The following is a 20,848-nucleotide window of genomic DNA, read 5'->3' as shown; positions in this document are numbered from 1 at the left end:
TAGAAACACAGCAGCGAGTTTCAGTGTTAATACACGAGACTCTCACACAACCTTCACACAAGGTTTTAACCGTCCTTTTTTTTTTTTTTTTTTTTTTTTTGAACAATTTATGGCCTCTTTCTGGTTTATCTGAGAGAAACACTGTATATACATTGAAACAGTAGCTCCTCCCGTCCCCATTCTACCTGACCTGCACTCTCCGGACAATAGTTTATTAAATTCGAGGGCTTAATATTCCCTCCAGTCAAGGACCGATTCATGTTTAAAACCAGAAATGAATTTTAACTAACTGTAATGTTACAAAAATGCCAAGTTTAATTCTTTTTCTTACCTCGATTCCTTCCGTGCAAGTCTGTAATGTGTGCAAATTACATTCAATTAAAAGAAAATCCTTTGGTCAAAATAAAGCACTTTAGTTTGAAGCCCTGCTTTAAATTGAGCTCACCTCACCACTGTCTTATACTTTGCCGTTCATCCTAGCAGAGACTCTTCTGTCACACAACACACCTGACACATTCCACCACCCGTTCCAACCTGCTTGGACCCGTTTCTTGCTTTGGACTGTTGACCCCAAGTATTTCAAGTCCTCCACCCTTGCTATCTCTTCTCCCTTTTAGCCTCACTCTTCCCCTTCAACCCCTCTCATTCATGCACATATATTCTGTCTTACTTTTCAACAAACGAGGGACACCGTCCCAGCCTCAGGCGGGGCGGGGACTGGCTGCATCGTGGCCCTGCGGGTTGGTGGGCGTCTTGCTCTCCTTGGGGTGGTGGCAGGGCGCGTGGGGCAGTGGGGGTGTGTGGGTTGGCTGGCCAGCGGACCACCCTGGGTCCCTCGGTGTGGGACGTGTCCCGTCCCCCGGGCTGCTCTCGGGTGGATTCCTGGGCCCGATCTCTCGATTGATTGGGTGGGGTCCTCAGCCACCGTGGTCAAATCCCTTGCATTTGTCCACAGGCACACGCCCCTGGGACTTTTTCACTGGTTATGGGGCCACTCACTTATTGCGACAAATAACTCATGAATATGCAAACTGCTTGGGTAGCCCCTCACTCCCACTCTCGTCCTATAGACGTTTATAATTTCCATAACCACTCCCAACACACTTCAGTTGTACAGCCGGGTTCATGACCCTTGTCCTGCATGCTTCTTCTACTGCCCCATACAACCCTTATATTAATGCGTCATTGTTCTAGCTATATAAGGATTTACTTTTCTCATCTTGTTCGCAGTTAGTGCTTTGTGTTTTGTCTTCTTTTCTCACTCCCCTCGAGAAACTTTGTTCTGTTCGACTCTGATTCTCGATCAATAAAAGCTTAAAAACTCCACTGTGACACAGTAAAACTGCTCCGGCATAAAAGAGATACAGATCCTCCATTCTGCTTGACCTAACAGGGCAAAAAAAAATTTGCTTGTTCACTTGTGGGATGTTCCAAACAGGTGTTTGATGAGCATTCCTCAACTTTCTCAGTCTTTTTTGCCACCTGTCCCAGCTTTTTTTGGAACGTGTTGCAGCCATACAATTCTAAGTTAATGATTATTTTGCTAAAAGCAATCAAGTTTATCAGTTTGAACATGAAATATCTAAATGTCTTTGTTGTGTATTCAATTAAATATAGGTCGAACATGATTTGCAAATCATTGTATTGTGTTTTTATTTAACGTCCCAACTTCATTGGAATTGGGGTTGTACACACAGCACCCCATATTGACAGGAAAAAAAAACGGAATTGTTGAAATTTTTGCAGACGTATTAAAAAGGAAAAACTGAAATCTCACACAGCTGTAAGTATTCAGACCCTTTGCTGTGACCCTCATATATTTAACTTGTTTGCTGTCCATTTCTTCTGATCATCCTTGAGATGGTTCTACACCTTCATTAGAGTCCAGCTGTGTTTGATTATACTGATTGGACTTGATTAGGAAAGCCACACCCCTTGTCTATACAAGAGCTTATAGCTCACAGTGCATGTCAGAGCAAATGAGAATCCTGAGGTCAAAGGAACTGCCTGAAGAGCTCAGAGACAGAATTGTGGCAAGGCACAGATCTGGCCAAGGTTACAAAAACATTTCTGCTGCACTTAAGGTTCCTAAGAGCACAGTGGCCTCCATCACCCTTAAATGGAAGACGACCAGAACCCTTCTGGCCGTCCGGCCAAACTGAGCAATCGGGGGAGAATGACCAGCACAATGGAAATTGGGTGGAAGAATTCAATTAAATTCAAATATTCAATTGAAAACATTCAAGAATGTCTGTCCGGAGTCAACAAACTTTTGGTGCAGGGAGTTTAACACGTTTTTAGTGAATTTGATCAGGGCACAAGCAGACATGCACGTGTGGTGGATGACAGATTTCATTCCTAAATATGTCAACAGCGGCCATCGAATCCTCTGATACATTACGCATTATTATTATTATCACCATGATCATGATAATTTTTTTTAATTCATCCCACGTACCGGCAGGCACGCAGCTATTGGGTGGGGGCGGGTCATACGAACGATCGTTGGTGGGGACAGAGACATGAAGTCCGCAGAATTCCGTATATTTAAGTCGCCAGCAGTTTTCAGCAGCTCATTCTGTATTTCATAAGAGCCTGCAAACGTTAAAAGCTCCAGTCAAGCACGGATCAATGTGTACACTTCCGCACAGAGACGTCTCCATGCAAGACTATTGCGCCACATTTAAAGGGAATGAGAGGCGCCGCTTTGATTGGCAGTGAATAGAGTCGGCTGTAGACACACCAATAGTGGCGCAGCCCACCCTTTTTTTTTTAATATACCAACTGCGCGTGTCTGCAAAAATATCAAAAACCCAGTCTAACGCACCGCCACCCAAACTTTGTTTACTTTCTGTTGTCCTTCTTTTATGCTTCACTTATTGTCACTTAAGCCCATATGGGTGTGTGTACCACTTTCCATGTTGAAAGAAATTCTTGATCTGAGCTTCTGGACCGCAATTGGATATTTAATGGTGATCACGGTTGCCATACAGTCATTAACGCAGACTCAAAATGTTCCGGGTCGGGATGCGGGAGAGGACCCAGCAGCAGAGATGAACAAAGCAAGTAAACTTATAGGGCGTTTATTTTCCTCGCAACAAGACATTGCAACAAAGAATGACGAAAGCTAGCTGTAACAACATAAAGTTTGTTTTGTTGAAGGAGTAGCGAAGTGACAGTCAGTCCAGCAGCTGAAAACACCCACTCTTTTGTTTTATTAAAACATTAGTCCAACATTTGCTGAAATGTTGTAAAATGCCCATCCCTACTTCAGACCATCACATATTTGAATATAAGTAAAAGCTGTATTTTTAACAACCCTCTCAAACTTTATAGCTTTCTACAAAGCTACAATGAGGACTGCATGTTGGCTTGGCACCTTACACAACTACCATCAGTCATACAGACAACTTCTTCATTGCTGATGCCAGCATTAAGTATACCGTGACATGTATTAGTCAAACCGTTGACACAAAAAACGGTTATTTGAGGACAAGCACGTACCTCAGACAGTCTCTTGCCTTACAGCCATGTGGTTTAATATAACGTTTCATATGCCAAGTGTGCTGGCAAAGGAAATAATGCCATTTAGTGAAACACTCAGTGATGAGGGCCACAAGGTACAGAGGGGGAGCTAAACAAACAAAAACTAGTCAACTGAAAGGGTTCATTAAGGATTGCAGACCTCAGAGTCGCAGGACTTACTTTTTACATACATTAAATGTAGGGGTTGAACGACTAAAGATTTATTTGTAGCTTATGACTTATTAATGACTAATGCTCGTCACAAAACGTCCGGTTATGTAAATCTGACCAATTAAATCTTTGTTGTTGGATATAAACCTAAAATTGAAATGTGAAAAAACAGACCTAGTTTAACTTTTTTTCTTAGATAAAAAAAAAAAAAAAAAAAAAGTTTATTTTTGATTGCCAATTGAAAATGGAAAGAACGAACGATGCAAAAGAACAGCCACTATTAAGAATGGATGCAATCATAAATTTGGATGTTTTAGTGATAAATTGCCTTGACAATGAAAGTAATGTTTTGAGATGGTTAATAATACCTGATCTCAGTGATTCTCAGGGACAAACAAGGAGTTCCGGGGATCCCCACCAGGATCGGCTTGCTCTTCCTGGCCCTCCTTTACCAGTGTTTCTATTTCTAGTGTGATTAAGCCCAGAAAGCAACAGGGAGACAAGATGGGATCAGGTTCATCTTTGGTACTCTCTGAGGTCAACTGGCGGGACAGGGCATCAGGCTTGGTGTTCTGGGCCCCTGAGCGGTAGGAAAGGGTGAATGTGAACTGGTCAGAAAACAACGCCCACACGGCTTGACGGGAGCTCAGCCTCTTGGCAGAGCGGATGTACTCCAAATTCTTGTGGTCCGTCCACACGATGAATGGGTGTTCGGCGCCTTCCAGGAAATGCCACCATTCCTTCAACGCCATCTTCACCGCCAAGAGCTCCCGGTCTCCAATCCCATAATTTGTCTCCGCCTGAGACAACTTGTGAGAAAAGAAGGCGCAAGAGTGGACCTTACCATCAATCCGGGATCGCTGAGACAGCACCGCGCCAACCACCGCTTCCAATGCGTCGACCTCAACAATGAACTGCCCCTGTGGATCTGGATGGACGAGGATAGGAGCTGAGGAAAAAAGTTTGTTTAGCTCACAGAAGGCCAGGTCAGCCTTCTCAGATCAATGGCAGGATTTTAGCGTTGATGTGAGGGCAGTGAGGGGTGCTGTGACCCGACTGTAGTTCTGAATGAACCGCTGATAGAAGTTGGCGAAGCCATTGCAGCTTCTTTGGTGTGGATGACGTTGGCCACTCGGTGACTGCGACTACCTTGGCTGGGTCCATTTGAAGCTACTCCTCACCAATGACGTAACCTAGAAAGGTGGTCTTTGGAACATGGAACTCAAATCCGCTTTGACAAAGAGCTCGTTCTCAAGGAGTCTCTAAAGTACTTGGCGAACATGTCGTTCGTGATCGGTGCTAGAACGGGAGAAAATCAGGATGTCATCCAGGTACACAAAAACAAATTTTCCGATCATGTCACGCGGGACCTCATTGCCCAAGGCTTGGAAGATGGCAGGGACAAGAAAACAATTCTATTAAACTGGAAAAACAAATAAACAATCTATTAACATCTATCAGTGGCTAAATCTCATTATAGAATATATTACGTTAGAAAAAATATCAGCAGAACGAAAAACCATTAATATGTCAAGTATAACTTTTGTCTCATGGAATGAAAATGGCATTCATTCACAGGCAAAGAGAATTAAGATTATGGATTGCAACAAACCCATTTGTCAAAATCTGAAGAAAATTACGTATCAGATTTAAATTTGTCCTTTTCAGCTAGCTGTAGCAGCAGACAACGAGGAGTCGCAATACTAATTCATGACACTAGTTTTTACACTAAATAGGACAATAATTGACCCAGAAGGTCAATAATTGTTCATTCAACTATCCATCCATCCATTTTCTTTTACCGCTTATCCTCACTAGGGTCGTGGGCTGCTGGAGCCTTTTTGAAGCTGTGACTCCCGCCTCATTCCACTCTTTCTGGACCTCTGCTAGATTCTTGAATGGTCTTGGTTTGATAATCCGCTGAAGCCCACGGTCACCTTTTTTGTTGGTGCATCTTCTCCTGACATGTTTTGTCCTTCCACTAGACTTTCCATTGATATGCTTGGACACAGCACTATGTGAACAGCCAGCCTCCTTAGCTATGAACATTTGTGGCTTACCCATCCTATGGAGGGTATCAATGATGGTCTTCTGGCCAGTTGTCAAGTCTTCCCCATATTGAATCCAACTGAGACAATTGAACCAAACTGAAGCTATTTAATGACACCTGGGGAAACCTGTGCAGGTGCTTTGAATTTAGTCGATGATTAGTGTGTGATGGTTGAAAACATTTCTTCACAGTATTCACATTTTTTTAATTCCTGATTTTTATGGGTGGGTTTTATGAGCTGGAAGCTCAAATTATGTAAAAATGAACAAATAAATATTTGAAACTGTTTAAATTGTGGATCCTGAATGTATACTCTATGAAAGATTTTTTGAAAAGGGTCTGTATATATATATATATATATATATTATATATTAATTTGTCTTGTCGTTTGAACCGCCGACATTTTTATTTTATTTTTTTTAAATAACTTCTTTATTGGCTGTCAGATATTTACTACGTCAAAAGACACACGACAAGGCTAAAAATAAACTAGTTTTTGGATTTAAATATATTGCGCACACAGTGTATTATATAGATCGGATGGTGTATTCAACTCGACTGTAGTTTGAAAAGGATTTGCAAATCATTGTATTGTGGTTTTATTTACATTTTACACAACGTCAACTTCCTTGGAATTGGGGTTTGTGAATTGTTTGTGCGCACACAAACACACAAATGCACACACACATATAGTTGCACATTAGTTAAATAAACATTTAATATTTACAAAAAAAGAGTGAGCATTTTCAGTCTCTTTGCAATTGAGAGTAACAAACTTAATTCGCTTTACTTTGATTGTAACCAGCTGACATTGTGTCAGGTATCACTTCGCTACTTTAGAAAGGTTTTGAAAACTGATTTTTAACAAAGGACACAAATATTAATTCTTGTGATCTTTGACACTTTGCTAAAACAACAAAGCGTACTTTCAATGGTTCAGAAAATAAGAAAACAGGATTGAATTATTCCAATTCATCAATTTTCATGGTTAATAATTACGTGCATTTTGAGAATCTGTTTTCAGTAATTAGTGAAATTTAACCTAGTCAAAGAAAAAACACAACACATTTATTTGGCCTAAAAGGGCCATAAATAAAACTTTATTCTATGGATTTATTAACAAGCCACAGAAAGTCTATGGCTGCCCACCACAGCACTTAAACCATCTCATTCCGAAGCAGCCCACAAAGACGTGAGACCCTTTTGAGTTACTCTGAGGTGCTGATAAACTTGTTTTTCTTTGAAGGTTTTCTTTCCTTAGAAAAAGGAAACAAAACAGTAATACTGTACCAAACTGGAGGCAGAGCCGCTGGGCAAACATACCTTTTCAAACAGAGACAGATGCTTTGAGAAAGGGCTTGTAGCTTGGTTGGGGGAAACTTGAATCAAAACAGTAACAACCGGTAAACTATGAACACCCCCCAAAACAGTAACAACTGGTAAACTATGAACACCCCCCCCCCTAAACTTGTTTTGTCTTTGTCTCACAAAGCTGAAGCTGAATGTGCTTGGCTTTTGGCTGCATGATAGTCTTTGTGCTCCACTAGCATTTCTCTCTTCATCCTCCCTCCAAAACAGTCCATCTTGTCCTTTCCCCCTTACACTTCCTCTGTTGTTTTTGCGTAAAATAAGTGAAATAATACCTTGAATGATAAAACCTATAGCAGCAAAAGAGTAACAGAGGAATAAGAGCTAGAAAGCAAGTGAGCCCTGGATTTCTAAAAGGAAGGCATGGGTTAAGAGAGGTCCATGGGATTTAAGCCCAGCGTCGAGCCTGGAATAAGGGGAGAGGTGCCTGGCTCATCCTCAGAGCTCATCTCCCATGGTTGGCCACCTTGCAGAGGGTGGTCATGATGTGGCTATATCTTTCACACAGCTCCAAGGTGGAGTAGGCGGGAACCTTCGGGGGGTCATGGAAGCTTTTGATCTCCGTTGAGCAGTCCAGTAACTTGGGGAGGAAGTCAGTCAGCTTTTCTTGGAGGTTGGCTATCATCGGAAAAATGGCCAGACAGAGGAAGATAACAAAATGATTAATTGGACGGGCTTTGCGTCCTCATTTAAACCTCAAAACACAGACATGAAGTGAGAAAATATTTGCAGTATGATATCACATGTGGAAGTGCGTTCCACTAGCAGACAGTAAAAGTCTAAAGAGTATGGGTGTGGGTGATAAAAGGTAGCCTTTCCTGAACATTAGCCAGAACAAGCACTTGCTGGACCAAACTGATATGATAAGACAATTGCCAAACACTTAAGTGCAATCTGACTGCTGACTTTATTACGACCGCTTAACACAATCATAAATACAGTATGTTTTTTTTTCCACTTTTTAAAGAGATGGAATAATCTTTTTTTTTCCTGAATATTTAACTCTTGTTTCGGTGAAGATTCACAACAGTGTCAAGTATGGAGCTCACCATCATTAGTTTGTTTTTAATAATCCAAGTACTGACATTGACGAAAATGAAAGTTATATTGTAAACAGATTGAAACTGTTTTCCGTAATTTCTTGTGTATAATTTGCACACCCACCATAATTTGCCATATTCCTAGTTGTGAAAAAAGTGTACTTTAATTTGAATATCATATGTAATATCTAATGTTGCAAATATATATATATATATATATTACGGTACATTTTTACTGCTGACCGAGGTTGCATTTGCAAATTCAATCTGACGCCCTAACTCTTGCGTGCGTGTGTTCCCCACATTCCAACAACGTTTGAGTTTCTGAACGGTCCGAGTGTAGCACAGCAGCGCCGGAGTACATTTCCGAACAACCCCCTCTGAGAATCATGACGTCATTGCGGGCGTGCGCCATGTGTTGTTATAGCTAATGCCTTTAGCATCTTCAGCAGATTTATTTCTACCACTGCCACTTAGCAGAGCAGATTCCCCAAGTTAAAAAAAGTTGAAGAAAAGAAGGGCAAGTTACTCTTCTGCTTTTAAGAAGAAAGTGGTCACTGCTGCGGAGTCAGAAGGGAACCCTGTTGCTGCTTAACTAATGTGAGGTTATGGAGGAAATCCAAAGTAAAGCTCCTAAGATCCTACCCGATAAGACTAATAGTTTCAACAGTACTCTAACAAACTGCAATCAAATGATTTCTATAACTCTCAATTGGGCTTTACACGATCAGGATAACTGGGGCCGACCAGCGGGTTAAAAAAAAACGATAACCGATCGGCTCACAAGATGGAGCAATGTGTCCATTTAAATGACTTTTTCATTTCCTGTATACACTTGCGTACTGTATACTGAGTATCTTCTCTAGTCTAGTGATTCCCAACCAGTGTGCCGTGGCACATTAGTCTGCCATGAGCAATCTTCAGGTGTGCCATGGGAAATTATAAAATTTTACTTAACTGCTGAAAAAATTATTCATTTCCAAGAAATAATGTATCTTTATTCCTCTATTTATGCCAGTGAAGCATAGTGACAGACAGAACAAATAAATCCTCTTCTATGAGATGGCAGGAAGTATATACAGTAATTACTGCATTACTTTATCTACGTTTTCTGACATTTTTGTTTGTTGGTGTGCCGTGAGATTTACCAATTATAAAATATGTGCCTTCGCTCCATAAAGGTTGGAAATCACTGCTATAGTCAGGTCATGTATGCTAATCAGTCAGATCAAACCAACATTACAAAATGACAGAAATAAGGGGTAGTTCGATCCACGCATTATGTTGTCTGTCTCAGACGTGTTGTCTGTCCCACAGCCCCGACATGTTTTAAAAAAATTATTTATTGGTTGTCAGATATTTACAGTACTACGTCAAAAGACACACGGGAACGCTAAAAATAAACTAGCTTTTGAATTCAAGTATACTGTACAGGATGGCGACGCGGAGAAAATGTCTTTTGTGGAGCCGATCAATTGGCGAATTAAATGTACATTAAAGCCGATCAGCATAAAACGCTACTTATCGGATCAGATCGGTGTAAAGTCTACTCTCAATGAGACTTGTGCACCTGTCAACAGGTATATTGACCTATTCCTCATGAGGAAACTGCAGTTTGTCTTAGGTTTAAAGGATGCGTTCTCCAGACGGCACATCTCCTTCCACAGATATTCAATAGGCTTTAGATCATGGCTCATACAAGGCCACTTCACAAAAGCGCAATGTTTTGTTTTCATGTTTTGGTCTCTTGGGGATTTTTAACTGTGCGTTTTTGGGTCATTATACTGTTGGAGGATCCATTGCTGCTGAGACCAAGCTTTCTGACCTGGGCAGCGCATTTCACTCCAAAATGCCTTCGTAGTAATAGTTTGGAATTTCATTTTGCCATGCACAGATTTTAGACACCCTGCGCCAGCAAAGCAACCATATAACATAGCCTAGTCCTCTTCTATGTTTCACAGTAGGTACAGCGCGCTTCATTTTTATATCTATAAACATACTGCAGAGCTAATGTGCCCTGCCAAAAAATTCCAGTTTTGGGGCTGAATAAAAAAAAAAAAAACTTTATTCAAGTGATTAACACACTTGAATAACGACTATGACAATAACAGTGTCTTTCCCTAATATTCACAGAATGAGTGGTTGCACGTAATAGTTAATATTCCCAGCCCTTGTACCAATAACCTATTTAGAAATACCCAAACATTTGGGTATGTTCTTTTCAGTCAAAAACTCACGTTCCATCTCCTGGCCCAGGTAGGAGCACCAGCGGTTCCTCATGTCTTCCACTGCCAGCAGGTCCCTCTCAGTGTCATGGACCAGGAGCAAGGGGATGCAGGGCACCACCAATTCATTCATGATTCCCAAACCAGTGGTCACCACTGGTTCTTCTCCCGACTCAAACATGGCAGCTGCTTGCTCATTTAATTTCTATGGACCATGAAACACATTACACACCATTACAGTGAATATGTTTTACGAGGAATGTGCTGCTACATGAGTAAAACCAATGAGTATGTGGATTTGTATCCTTTTAGTTTACCAGACATTAATAAGTAAACTTAACCTTTACCTAGAATCACTAAATTCTGATAGGGTGAGGTTTTGCAGCGATTAAAAGAGGTCAAATTAATTGACAAATATTTAATGTTTAGAGCCATTGTTTAATTTAAAACTGTCCAAATCTGTGGAATTGCAGCCTCTCAACAGCAAATATCAGATTTCTGTAGTCCTCCATGAAACCAGACAGATTAATCAAAATAAGACATCTGAAAACATCCGCTATTACTTTGGAAAACAACGATCAACATTTTTGCCTGTTATGGAACAAACAAGTCACTGAATCACAATCCATTTATATTTGTGTATTTTCTCTACTGTCAATTTGAAATAGCGTACTCTTTGAATAAAATGGTTGGAAATTGGAATTTTTTAGAATTAAAACAAATTCTGATTCACCGATTAATCCAAAAAAATAATCCAGAGATTAATCCATGATTAAAATAATTGTTAGTTGCAGCCCTATATTTTAGTAACACTTTTTAGTTAAAAATAAATAAATCCTGAGATTTTTGGGTATCTCTTTGTTCTAAAATCTTTGATTGCCTAAAAGTAATTCTGTTATCCTGTAGTTTCAGGTTAGGTGATTAGGTGCGGGACAAAAAATGTTGATGTTGCTAAATATTTTGTCAGCTCTTGATATTGTCACTGTCCAATGTCCAAATATGTGCAGTCGCACACTTAATGACATTTTTTTTATATATACTGAGGATAAGCGGTATTGAAACTGGATGGATGGATGATGTTATTCTCTGTCTCTGTTCTCTACTACGGACTAACACTGCATACGACCACTGAAAATGTTAACATTTGTCTGTGCTAATATACATGCACTTTCTCTCGCTATTGTTTAAGAGTGTGTGTCCAAACTTTACAATAATACTGCATATTCTGTATAATATAATATTTCCTTTTGAGATGTCCAATGAATCCAATGACAAAAAGGAGACTGACAAACTAATGGCACATATTTGCTTGTTAAACAAGGCACGCACACATTTAGGAACTGTCAGTCTCCAGTGTTTTAACGACCTCACTTTTTCAGTGGACTAGTTCTAAATTAGTTTGATTGCTGTTGGACAGAACAAAACTGGTCTTTTCGTTTGAACAGTAAAGCCACCATCATTAATTTCTTAGGATATAGATAGGCAGTGGAACGTAAGGGGGATACAGACTTTTTGTGCTGTGCTTGGACAAAAACATCTTGCTTTAACAAACTCAGTGACCTCCTACTCTGGGAGGGAAAAAAATAAAAGTTTTTTCTAAAAGCCAGTTTGGAGTCCGGGGAGTCAAGGTTGGATACACAAAACAACCAAGTGAATTAACTATGTCAATGTTAACAGTGTTTTCAATTAAAACAAGAGCAGGAGGTAAACAGCCGAACCAGAGGTTCTGGAGAGAGATCTGAGATGACCGATGTGGCTGTGCAGAGCCAAATTTTGAGGTTAGCTGAGGACATGCTAATGTGTTTACACTTACTGGCCCTCTTGCTTCCTATTCCCACTCCAATGATTACATTACAAGCACAATGCTGGCGTAAGGTTACTGAGTGCAGACTGCTAAGGATCAGCTTGAGGCTGATCGCACTGAAAAACCACCAGCTCTAACCAGGCACATAGCTGTAAAGCTCAGTAGGAATTAATGTGTGTGTGTGGGGGGGGGGGGGTGTCGGGGTCATATCAAAGTGTAGAGGGCCTTTTCATCATCAGCTTCTGATGAAAACCCTTCAAGTGGAATATTTAGTGTGCAAACGAAAGCAATGTCTCAGCAAAAGGAATCAGATTATTGTACAACTGTTCAATTTAGAGGAGGGGTTCTGGTCATGTTGGTTTTGCTGAATCACTGAGATAGTCATATACAATGACAGGAGTAGGATCGCAGAGAATTACCACTGCACACAAAGGTTCCTGTTCCAAAGCATATCTTGGAGATAATTTGCAGCCGAGAGAACCGACCATTTTATAGCATATTTTGACTCACCAACAAACAATCGCGACGGTAATGACCAAGGAACTCCTCATCATGTCCTCTGTACAGCCCCTTAGACAAAAGCTCCTTGTTGTACTGGTATGAGTATGTCAGATATATCAGCGCCTCCACATAACTGAAAGGGAAGAAACGGGGGGGGGAAAAATTGCTGAGTACAAAAAAAGTACATCCTTTTAAAAAACGTGTGCATTGTCTTTAATTTGCTGCCCTCTGCAGGTGATATTCAAGTTCATATTAAATATTCAAGTTCATATTAAATATTCATATTAATATTTAAAAAAAAAAGTACAGCAGCTAGTTATCCAATATTACAGGATAATGACACCATGTTAGTGTTTGACCATACTTTGTCTTGTGGAAGAGCTCCAAGCCAGTTATCATGAAAATGGTTGTTTCACGGAAGTTCCTATAGTCCTGATGCCATATCTGTGTTGAAAAATATTAATTACAGAACAGCTCATTGAGATAGGTAGTCTGAAAGGAATGCATTTTAGATAAGGGAAACCCCAACCGACCTCATACTCATCCATGTTGACCTCCTCGGGCTTAATTAGGTCCAGTTTTGCACGTGCCACATTCATAATGCTTTTGCATCTGTGAGGGAGGAAGGAAGCCCGTAAGACTAACTGGCATCAGCTCTGATGCTGAGTCATTGTCAGGAGATGATACGGTCTAGCCTGCCCCTGGGCCATAACTCGGCCTAATGAATCACTCTTTAGAGCTGAGAGGAAAAGTGAAACACTCCTCCGGAGGCTCCTATTGAGGCCACATGCACACATAAATCTATTTATCCTGCTGAAAATAGAGACGTGAGAAATCAATTTTTCACTCAGGAATTTGGATAGAGGCCAACACGCATTGGAAAAAAGAGATGGAGCATTAGGGCTGGTACAATCAGGAACACATTGTAAATACCAAGGGAATGCTGATATCTGTCAGTGACGTGCAAAGGCACTCCTGCACGTCTTCTTAGATTTATGCGTCAACTTAAGGTTGTGGATCAAGAGCTAAGCACTGTCCTGGTGTAGTCTGTCTGCTCTACAGTAGACAGACAGGCTGCCTCCAATACTGCAAGTGTCTGCTACCCTCTGCTGGCCAACACAGTAAACAAATTGCAAACATAAGGAACATTTTGCATATCTGTGGAAGCTCACAAATGCAATGCCCCTAAAATTGTACAACTTAGAAAACCAAAAAAGTATACCTTAAAAGTAGCACAAAACTTTAAAATATGATTTGTAATGGTTTGTGTTTAGCATAGAATACCTCTCATCAAATGCCAGGTTACGGTCAGCAAACTGAGTGAGCAAAGTCCTCTCAAGGATCTTCTTGGGTGCTTGGTTCTGGAGGAAGTACACAATGACGTGCTGAAGTCTGTAGTCATTCTCTGGGGGAGTGTCCTCTTGGGCAAACCTCAGAAGACGAGCATATTCTAGCTTGAGAGCCTGATCAGAAAAACATTGTCACACGTGATCAATAAAAATAGAGCTTACGCCACAGGTTGCTCAAACTGGATGTAGACTACATAATCAAGTGACAATTCCAATTTGTTTTGCTTCCTAGTGGCACAATCTGGATAACTTGACTGCCGGTCATGTCCAAATTTGGTTAATTTCATGTTTTTTCAAATTTAAAATTTTTACTATTGGTCAGTCTCCTACAGGGGTCTGTTATTTATCCCCCCAAATTATTGGCCAATCAACAATGTTGACAATGACTTGCTCTCTAATGATGCAATGTTAACGGCTTAACATGGATTTGGGGATGCAAGGATTCTGCTCGACGCCAGTGATATGGGTCACGGCAGGAAAGACAGAAACACGCATCAAGCCTCTCCCAAAAGTGGATTACAAAAAGCTATACAATTGCACATATACTCTAAGTTTAAGTACTGAATGTTTTGGGCAGTTTTCCCAAGAATATGGATTATAATTATTTACGAATTAGAAATACAAACTTTTCTTTGCAATTTAAAGCCATTTGCTGTCACAAACATGTTTGCGCTTAAAATATAAAAATCATTGAGGAGTACACCAACAAGTAAGTCTTGCCTACAGTCAAGCATGGTTGTGGTAGTGTCATGGTCAGGGGCTGCAAGAGTGCTGCCGGCAGTGGAGAGCTACAGTTTCCTGAGGGAACCATGAATGGCAACTGGTACTGCCACATACTAAAGCACAGCATGAGCCCATCCTTCGGAAACTGGACTACAGGTCAGTGTTGTAACAATAACATTCCCAAACAGACCTCTCAAAGATGACTACTGCCTTGTTAAAGGGATTGAGGGTAAAGGCAATGTACTGGCGAAGCATGTCTGCAGACCCAAACCCTATGGAGCAGCTGGAAGGTATGCTCAAATGGAGGGTGGAGGAGCACAAGGTCACAATTTTCCACCAGGTCTGTGCTGTCGTCATGGAGGAGTGGAGGAGGCTCAAGTGGCAACCTGTGAAGCTCTAATGAACTCCATTCCCAAGAGGGTTAAATCAGTGCTGGAAAATATTGGTGGTCTGGACACTTCGGCTTAATTTGGACACTCTCATTTAAGGGTGTACTCACTTTTTTTTGCCACCGGTTTAGGCATTAATTGCTGTGTATTGAGTTATTGAGGGCCAAGGGCAACGACGAAGAGGATGGGCTAAGAGGTAGAATTGGGATTGGCCCTTGAAGTGTTCTGTGATTTAACACACACAAGAAAGGGTGCACACAATCTGGATTGATTACGAATAAAACCTAATTCACAAACCACTCTTAATTGGGAAAAACATTCAGATTTACAAACAATCCTCATTTACACTCACACTTTTACAGATAATACAGCTCAGAAGTTGAAAAGATCCGGGCCAGTGTTTCAAATCCTTGAACAGTCTTCCAAGGAAGCACATCTGGACTAATCAGTGGCCCTAATTGGTCTAAACTAAGTATTTGGCTGTTGATAGGGATGAGACCATTTTTTTCCTGGTTGATTTGGTCTGTCCGGTGGTCGGGGCCATAGGGTAAATTAGGGATGAGCTCCCGTCTGCCACTTCGTCAGTCTGCTGATGTCCACTGAGGTGTGAGGTGCTCTGGTACCCAAGCAGGTGAGGTTTTGTTTTACTTTCAGTTAAAAAAGCATGATTGTTCATTTATTAGATGTTTACATAATAATTTGTTAATTTGTCATTTTTTAATTGTTTATGATAGATAAGCAGCTCAGAAAATGGATGGATGGATTTACATAGTCATTTGATCATTTTCCTCTCAGTGTGATAATACTTCATTTGTTTATACATTTGGTACATTTGATTTTTAATGACCCCCCCCCACCCCCTACCAACCCACTAAATTGGAATTGTATCTTAGACCTGCAGTGTAAATCCAGACTCAGACACAAATAATTATTTTCAGCTTTGAACTTTGATACCTATGGAGTCCAAGTACGGTTTGATGTAGTAGAAGTTACTTGATAATTGCTTAACAGTTTTGTTGTACTATGGCCCCATTGGCACATTTTAACTTTGAAGAAAATTAATGCTCAATTTTCTGCCAATCTATCAAGAGACAGAAATTGTGGAGAAAAAAAAAAAAAAAAAAAAATTACTGACGTAGTTACTTTTTGCGTTTCAAATTGTAACTACTGGAATGTTAAGTACGTACACAGGAGAAGACAAACGTGCTGATTTGCATGAAAAGGTGGAAGTGGGTGGAGAGGGAATGCAAAATGTGAGGGAGAGACAGTACCTTAAAAAAGGCTGCCTCAGGCCCATTCTTTTCATAAACTCTGCTGGATTTGCCAATGGCCATAATTACACCCTGCATGTTCGGGGTCATCATTGCCTGCCCGGGAAGCAGGAACTGCATTAAACAAAATAATAGGCTCTTGTGATGGAATAAGTGTAGTCAATCACAGAGTTATTCACTCTGAAATTCTAAAATACAGACATGCCAGACATACATCACTCTGCAGTCCATGCATTTGGTACAGTGAAACATCCTTGAGGAACGGAGCCATCAAGTTTAATGGCTCAAAGTCTATTCCTCACTGGGATCATGTGGGGAAACAAAGAAGCCATGACAGCTGGGTTTGACACTGCTCAAAGCTAGGATGACTGGTGACCACAATCCTACAAACAAGATGCAGTGATATACAAACTATCATGCATTGGAAAGGTAAATGGTACAATAATGCGTGTCTGACGGCCCCTTTCACACTGCATTCTGTACAATTGGCACATCACAGGTGTTAACAGGAGAGCCGACATTTAAACGCCTTTCACACATAGCTCGCCCAAATCATGTGAGGCAATGTCTTGTCAGTGTGAGCATTTACACGGCTGCTGCTCCCCACAAAAAGATTAGATGTGTGGCGACGCAAGCGTCTCGTGTGACATACTCCATACTTTCTTACAGCAACCATTTCTTTCAAAACAAAGGGATAGGAGATGAAGGATTCAAGCGTTATAACTTCTCACTCTGGTCCCAGCTTCCCGCTATCCCCTTACGCACAGGCAGCAATACGCCTCTGTTACGCCTGTGATACCACGTCTGTCGACGACAACACTCCAGTCCATACGGGTAACTTTCACACAACACACCGATCCAGGAAACGGCAGATTCAGTGAAATCTTATATAGCAGAGTTACGAATATGTGAATAAGTATTAGTGGTTTAATAGTGCTTATTGTTAACTTTAATTCCCCCTATCATCAATCCAGATGTGGAATTCTTGGATAAAAGCAATGATGGCCAGTCTGAAAGGGGCTTCTGTTTCATTTACATGTGTGGAGGTACAGTAGCGCACAGCTTGCTGCAAAAGATTAAAATGCAGTTGGGCTCTAAAACAGATGCTTTAGACTATTTAGAATGGCCATGCAAGAAGAGCTTCATATTATTGCATTTTCAGTCTGAAGCCATACCTATCCATCACTATTAAGCAAGCATAACAAATGTCATGTAGAAACGTGGATGGGCACTGATGCTCTCACTCTTCTATCACATTTATCACACACAATAGAGATTTGCTAGGTCTTGCGCTACCTCATCATCATATCCCCCTTCTTCTGACTCAATGACAAAGGTCCCCACATTGGGAATGGCCACCTCTACTGTGTGGTGGCCAGGGGACTCATCCTCCATGACAAAATCAGGAGGCGGGATTGAGGGGGTGGTCAACTGGACTTCAGGCTGAGGGGAAGTGGGAGGGTCAAGAGACTGGAGAGACAATTGGAAAGATGAGACAGGAAAGACAGAGGACTGATGGGATGTACATTGAAATAAAATATTTGGAATATTGCATGGAAGTGGTATAAAAATAATTTGTGTTCTGTTAATTCACTTGTCCCCTCATAAAGAATCTTGGTTGAAATTACTTGACTGATTGAATGGTCTTCTGGCTGCAGAATTCCAATTGGAAACATGCCCATAAAGCAATATGAACTGTCATTGAATGTAATATTGGTCGTACTTCAGCTTTCTGACTCAGTATGTTCCCCTTCGTTTTTCAAGCTATAATGACAGTAAGTACCGGTAGTAGCTGAATTTCATAAAAAGCTCAAAGCAAATAAGGGGTAAAATGTGGCCGTAAATAGGAAAAGGGTGAAAAACTTAACTGTTAAAAAGAAACTTTACATAGTTTAGGATGAAGAAGACTCAAAAAAATTTCCCGTGCAAATTCTTGGTTAAGAACGAGAGAGCCTTGCAAAGCGCGCAAATGGCCTGACATTGTTCACCAAGACATTTTTTAACATATTGAACTACCCTATGAAGCAAACTGACTCCTAATGATGTCTGTCAAGCCACCTATGGTGTGTTATGAGTTTCCTGTGTTTTACATACAGCATTTAACAGCGCTTCAGGGCTTCTCTCCTCCTGTTCAGCAGTGGCCCTGGAGATGGCTCTCTCTGTGTCCTCCTGAAGATGTTTGGAGTCATTGGTGGGTGATGGCTGCTCCATGTACTCAGGATCCTGTTGGGGTGCTGCTGTAGGAGAGCAATTACAACCATCTCATTTTTTTAAATACAAGCTCAAGGGCTTAATGGAAAAAGGGAGAGCAGTGAGAATGAAATGCGTACTTTCAAATTAATCTATATATGAAAAAGATTTCAGAATTATTTCAGCATGTATCCGTGTTGACAACACCTTTTTAATGTCACCACATATAAATGCGGTCTTACTTTGGACAGTTTGGACGACACTAAGGATTCATTCAGGAACCGTATACACTTTTAAGTGTAGCACATGCATACGCTTGCAATGTAGACTTGTCAATGCCATTGTTCCACCAGCCAGTTAGCATTAAGAACCACCAAACTGCATAATAGAAGTGATGGAATGATTCAAAATAAGCAACCAAGTTATGAACCTTGCAGTATTGCAGTGAGGACAGTGCATTGTGATCTCAAGACGCTAAGGGACAGGAGAGGAACTTATGTAATTGTCCCTCAGTTCATTTCTAACGAGTGGGAATTAGTGTCAAATGAGCTGCAGACGATAGGACCCTGCATGGAAGCTACATAGTGAGGGAGCAATATAGCGGACTTGTTGACAGAGGCAATAAACAAATGGGGTTTCCTGAAGAAAGTACTGGCAATTGTCACAATGCTGCAAACATACTACTTAATTAGGTACAACCTAAAACTAGACTTTAAACCGGTCTGATCGGCTTGATCGGTATCAGCCGATAATTACCATTTTATGCTGATCAGATTTAAAGTCATAATTCGCATTGATCGGCTCCGCAAAAGACATTTACTCCGTGTCGCCATCGTGTACACTATACTTGAATCCAGAAGCTAGTTTATTTTTAGCCTTGTCGCGTGTCTTTTGACATAGTACTGTAAATATCTGACCGACAAAGTGATTTTTTTTTTTTAAACTGTCGGCAGTGTGGGACAGACAACACGTAATGCGTGGACCAGACTACAAGACAAATTTGGTCTTTCCCGATTGCACTATGTCAGACTACTGCAATAAACTCTTGTATTCCGATACCACTGGATCACTTCTTTTATGATCACTGGGCTTTAGCTTGTCAACTCAAATTTGACTGGATACACTCGTTACCATGGCGACGACAACAACAATAGATTGCGCAAATTTATGTGTGGGGAGAGGGGGGAATAATAAAATAAGAAAAAAAGGTGGTGGTCATCATCAATGCTCGGTAGAGGACTTTAATTCAAGGATTGCTTGAGGTATGTTCACATACTTTTAATACGATACGGCTTGCAAGCAGGCAACAAAACATTCTGTAGCCTAGCAAGCTAGTGCTAGCACTAACAGTTGTACGTAAACATGCCGGCGTTTTGTCGAATCACGCTCTAAAGTTTCGGTGTGTGCGAAGTAATTTAATTACACTAAATTAGCACCCATTATTTCTGTCATGTTGTAATGTTGGTTTGATCTGACTGAAAACTTAAACTTATGTCAGTGGCCAATCCTTGAATGCACCCTAGATGTCATTAATGTTTTACCTTTTGTCTAAAATGCTAGAGAATACTTTTGAAGATACTCAGTATACAGTATACAAGTATATGCAGTAAATGAAGAAGTCATTGAAATAGACACATTGCTCCATCTTGTGATCAGATCGGTTATCTTTTTCTTTATTTTTTTTTCCTTTCCTCTTTAAACTCGCTGATGGGTGATCGGCCCCAAAAATCCTAGTCATTAAAGCCTACCTAAAACCCTGCAAATACTAACAGTAATCCTAATAAATAAATAAATACATATTGTTTGAGTATACATGCACTTTTTTTTTTCAATACAGAGCTATCATGTTTTTACTTTTGTACTCCATATGCACAAAGAAGTTATGTGCAAATTTTTTTTTTTTCAAATGTTTTATATTTAAAAAAGTGACGTGACAAATATTTTTACATGGCATCAAAATTAATTATTTCAAAATTTACTCTTAATCATTTGTGTAGTTCTACTTACTGAATCGACAGAGGCGCATTTAAATCAATATCGAATCAAATCACAGCCTCAAGAATCGAGATCGAATTGTGAGGTTCTTAACCATGGCCAGCCCTATCTTACAGGGTGATTCGAAGTTTTGCTCGGGCACTGTGTGAAATATGGCCAGTGTACTACCAACTGATGTTTGAGTAGCTACATTTGGAGTCATATAGATGAAAAACGAGGTAAAGGTGGTGAGAGAGGGCTTAAGAGT

At 40.5% G+C, this 20,848-nt stretch overlaps 1 protein-coding gene across 10 annotated transcripts in view; it reads right to left on the bottom strand.

The window, feature by feature from the left end:
• Positions 1-7,205: 7,205 nt before the first annotated feature.
• The window catches only part of usp25 (ubiquitin specific peptidase 25), a 41,784-nt gene continuing 28,141 nt past the window's right edge, over positions 7,206-20,848 (bottom strand). For 2 of the 10 annotated variants that reach the window (XM_061751532.1, XM_061751533.1), the window contains exons 18-26: positions 18,511-18,650; positions 17,713-17,886; positions 16,417-16,512; positions 13,969-14,147; positions 13,218-13,296; positions 13,049-13,128; positions 12,694-12,817; positions 10,392-10,584; positions 7,206-7,732 (exon numbers count right to left, since the gene is read on the bottom strand). In XM_061751532.1, coding sequence (XP_061607516.1) covers positions 7,560-7,732; positions 10,392-10,584; positions 12,694-12,817; positions 13,049-13,128; positions 13,218-13,296; positions 13,969-14,147; positions 16,417-16,512; positions 17,713-17,886; positions 18,511-18,650 — 1,238 coding nt within the window. In that variant the 3' untranslated portion in view covers positions 7,206-7,559. Of the gene's footprint in view, positions 7,733-10,391; positions 10,585-12,693; positions 12,818-13,048; positions 13,129-13,217; positions 13,297-13,968; positions 14,148-16,416; positions 16,531-17,712; positions 17,887-18,510; positions 18,654-20,848 lie in introns of all 10 variants that reach the window. The other 8 variants (XM_061751528.1, XM_061751529.1, XM_061751535.1 and 5 more) reach the window with 6 other exon arrangements.

This window comes from Phyllopteryx taeniolatus, chromosome 17, assembly GCF_024500385.1.
Source record: "Phyllopteryx taeniolatus isolate TA_2022b chromosome 17, UOR_Ptae_1.2, whole genome shotgun sequence".
NCBI classification, from domain to species: domain Eukaryota; kingdom Metazoa; phylum Chordata; class Actinopteri; order Syngnathiformes; family Syngnathidae; genus Phyllopteryx; species Phyllopteryx taeniolatus.
Note: the sequence above shows the minus strand (reverse complement) of the source record. Positions and strands in the feature narration are given on the sequence as shown.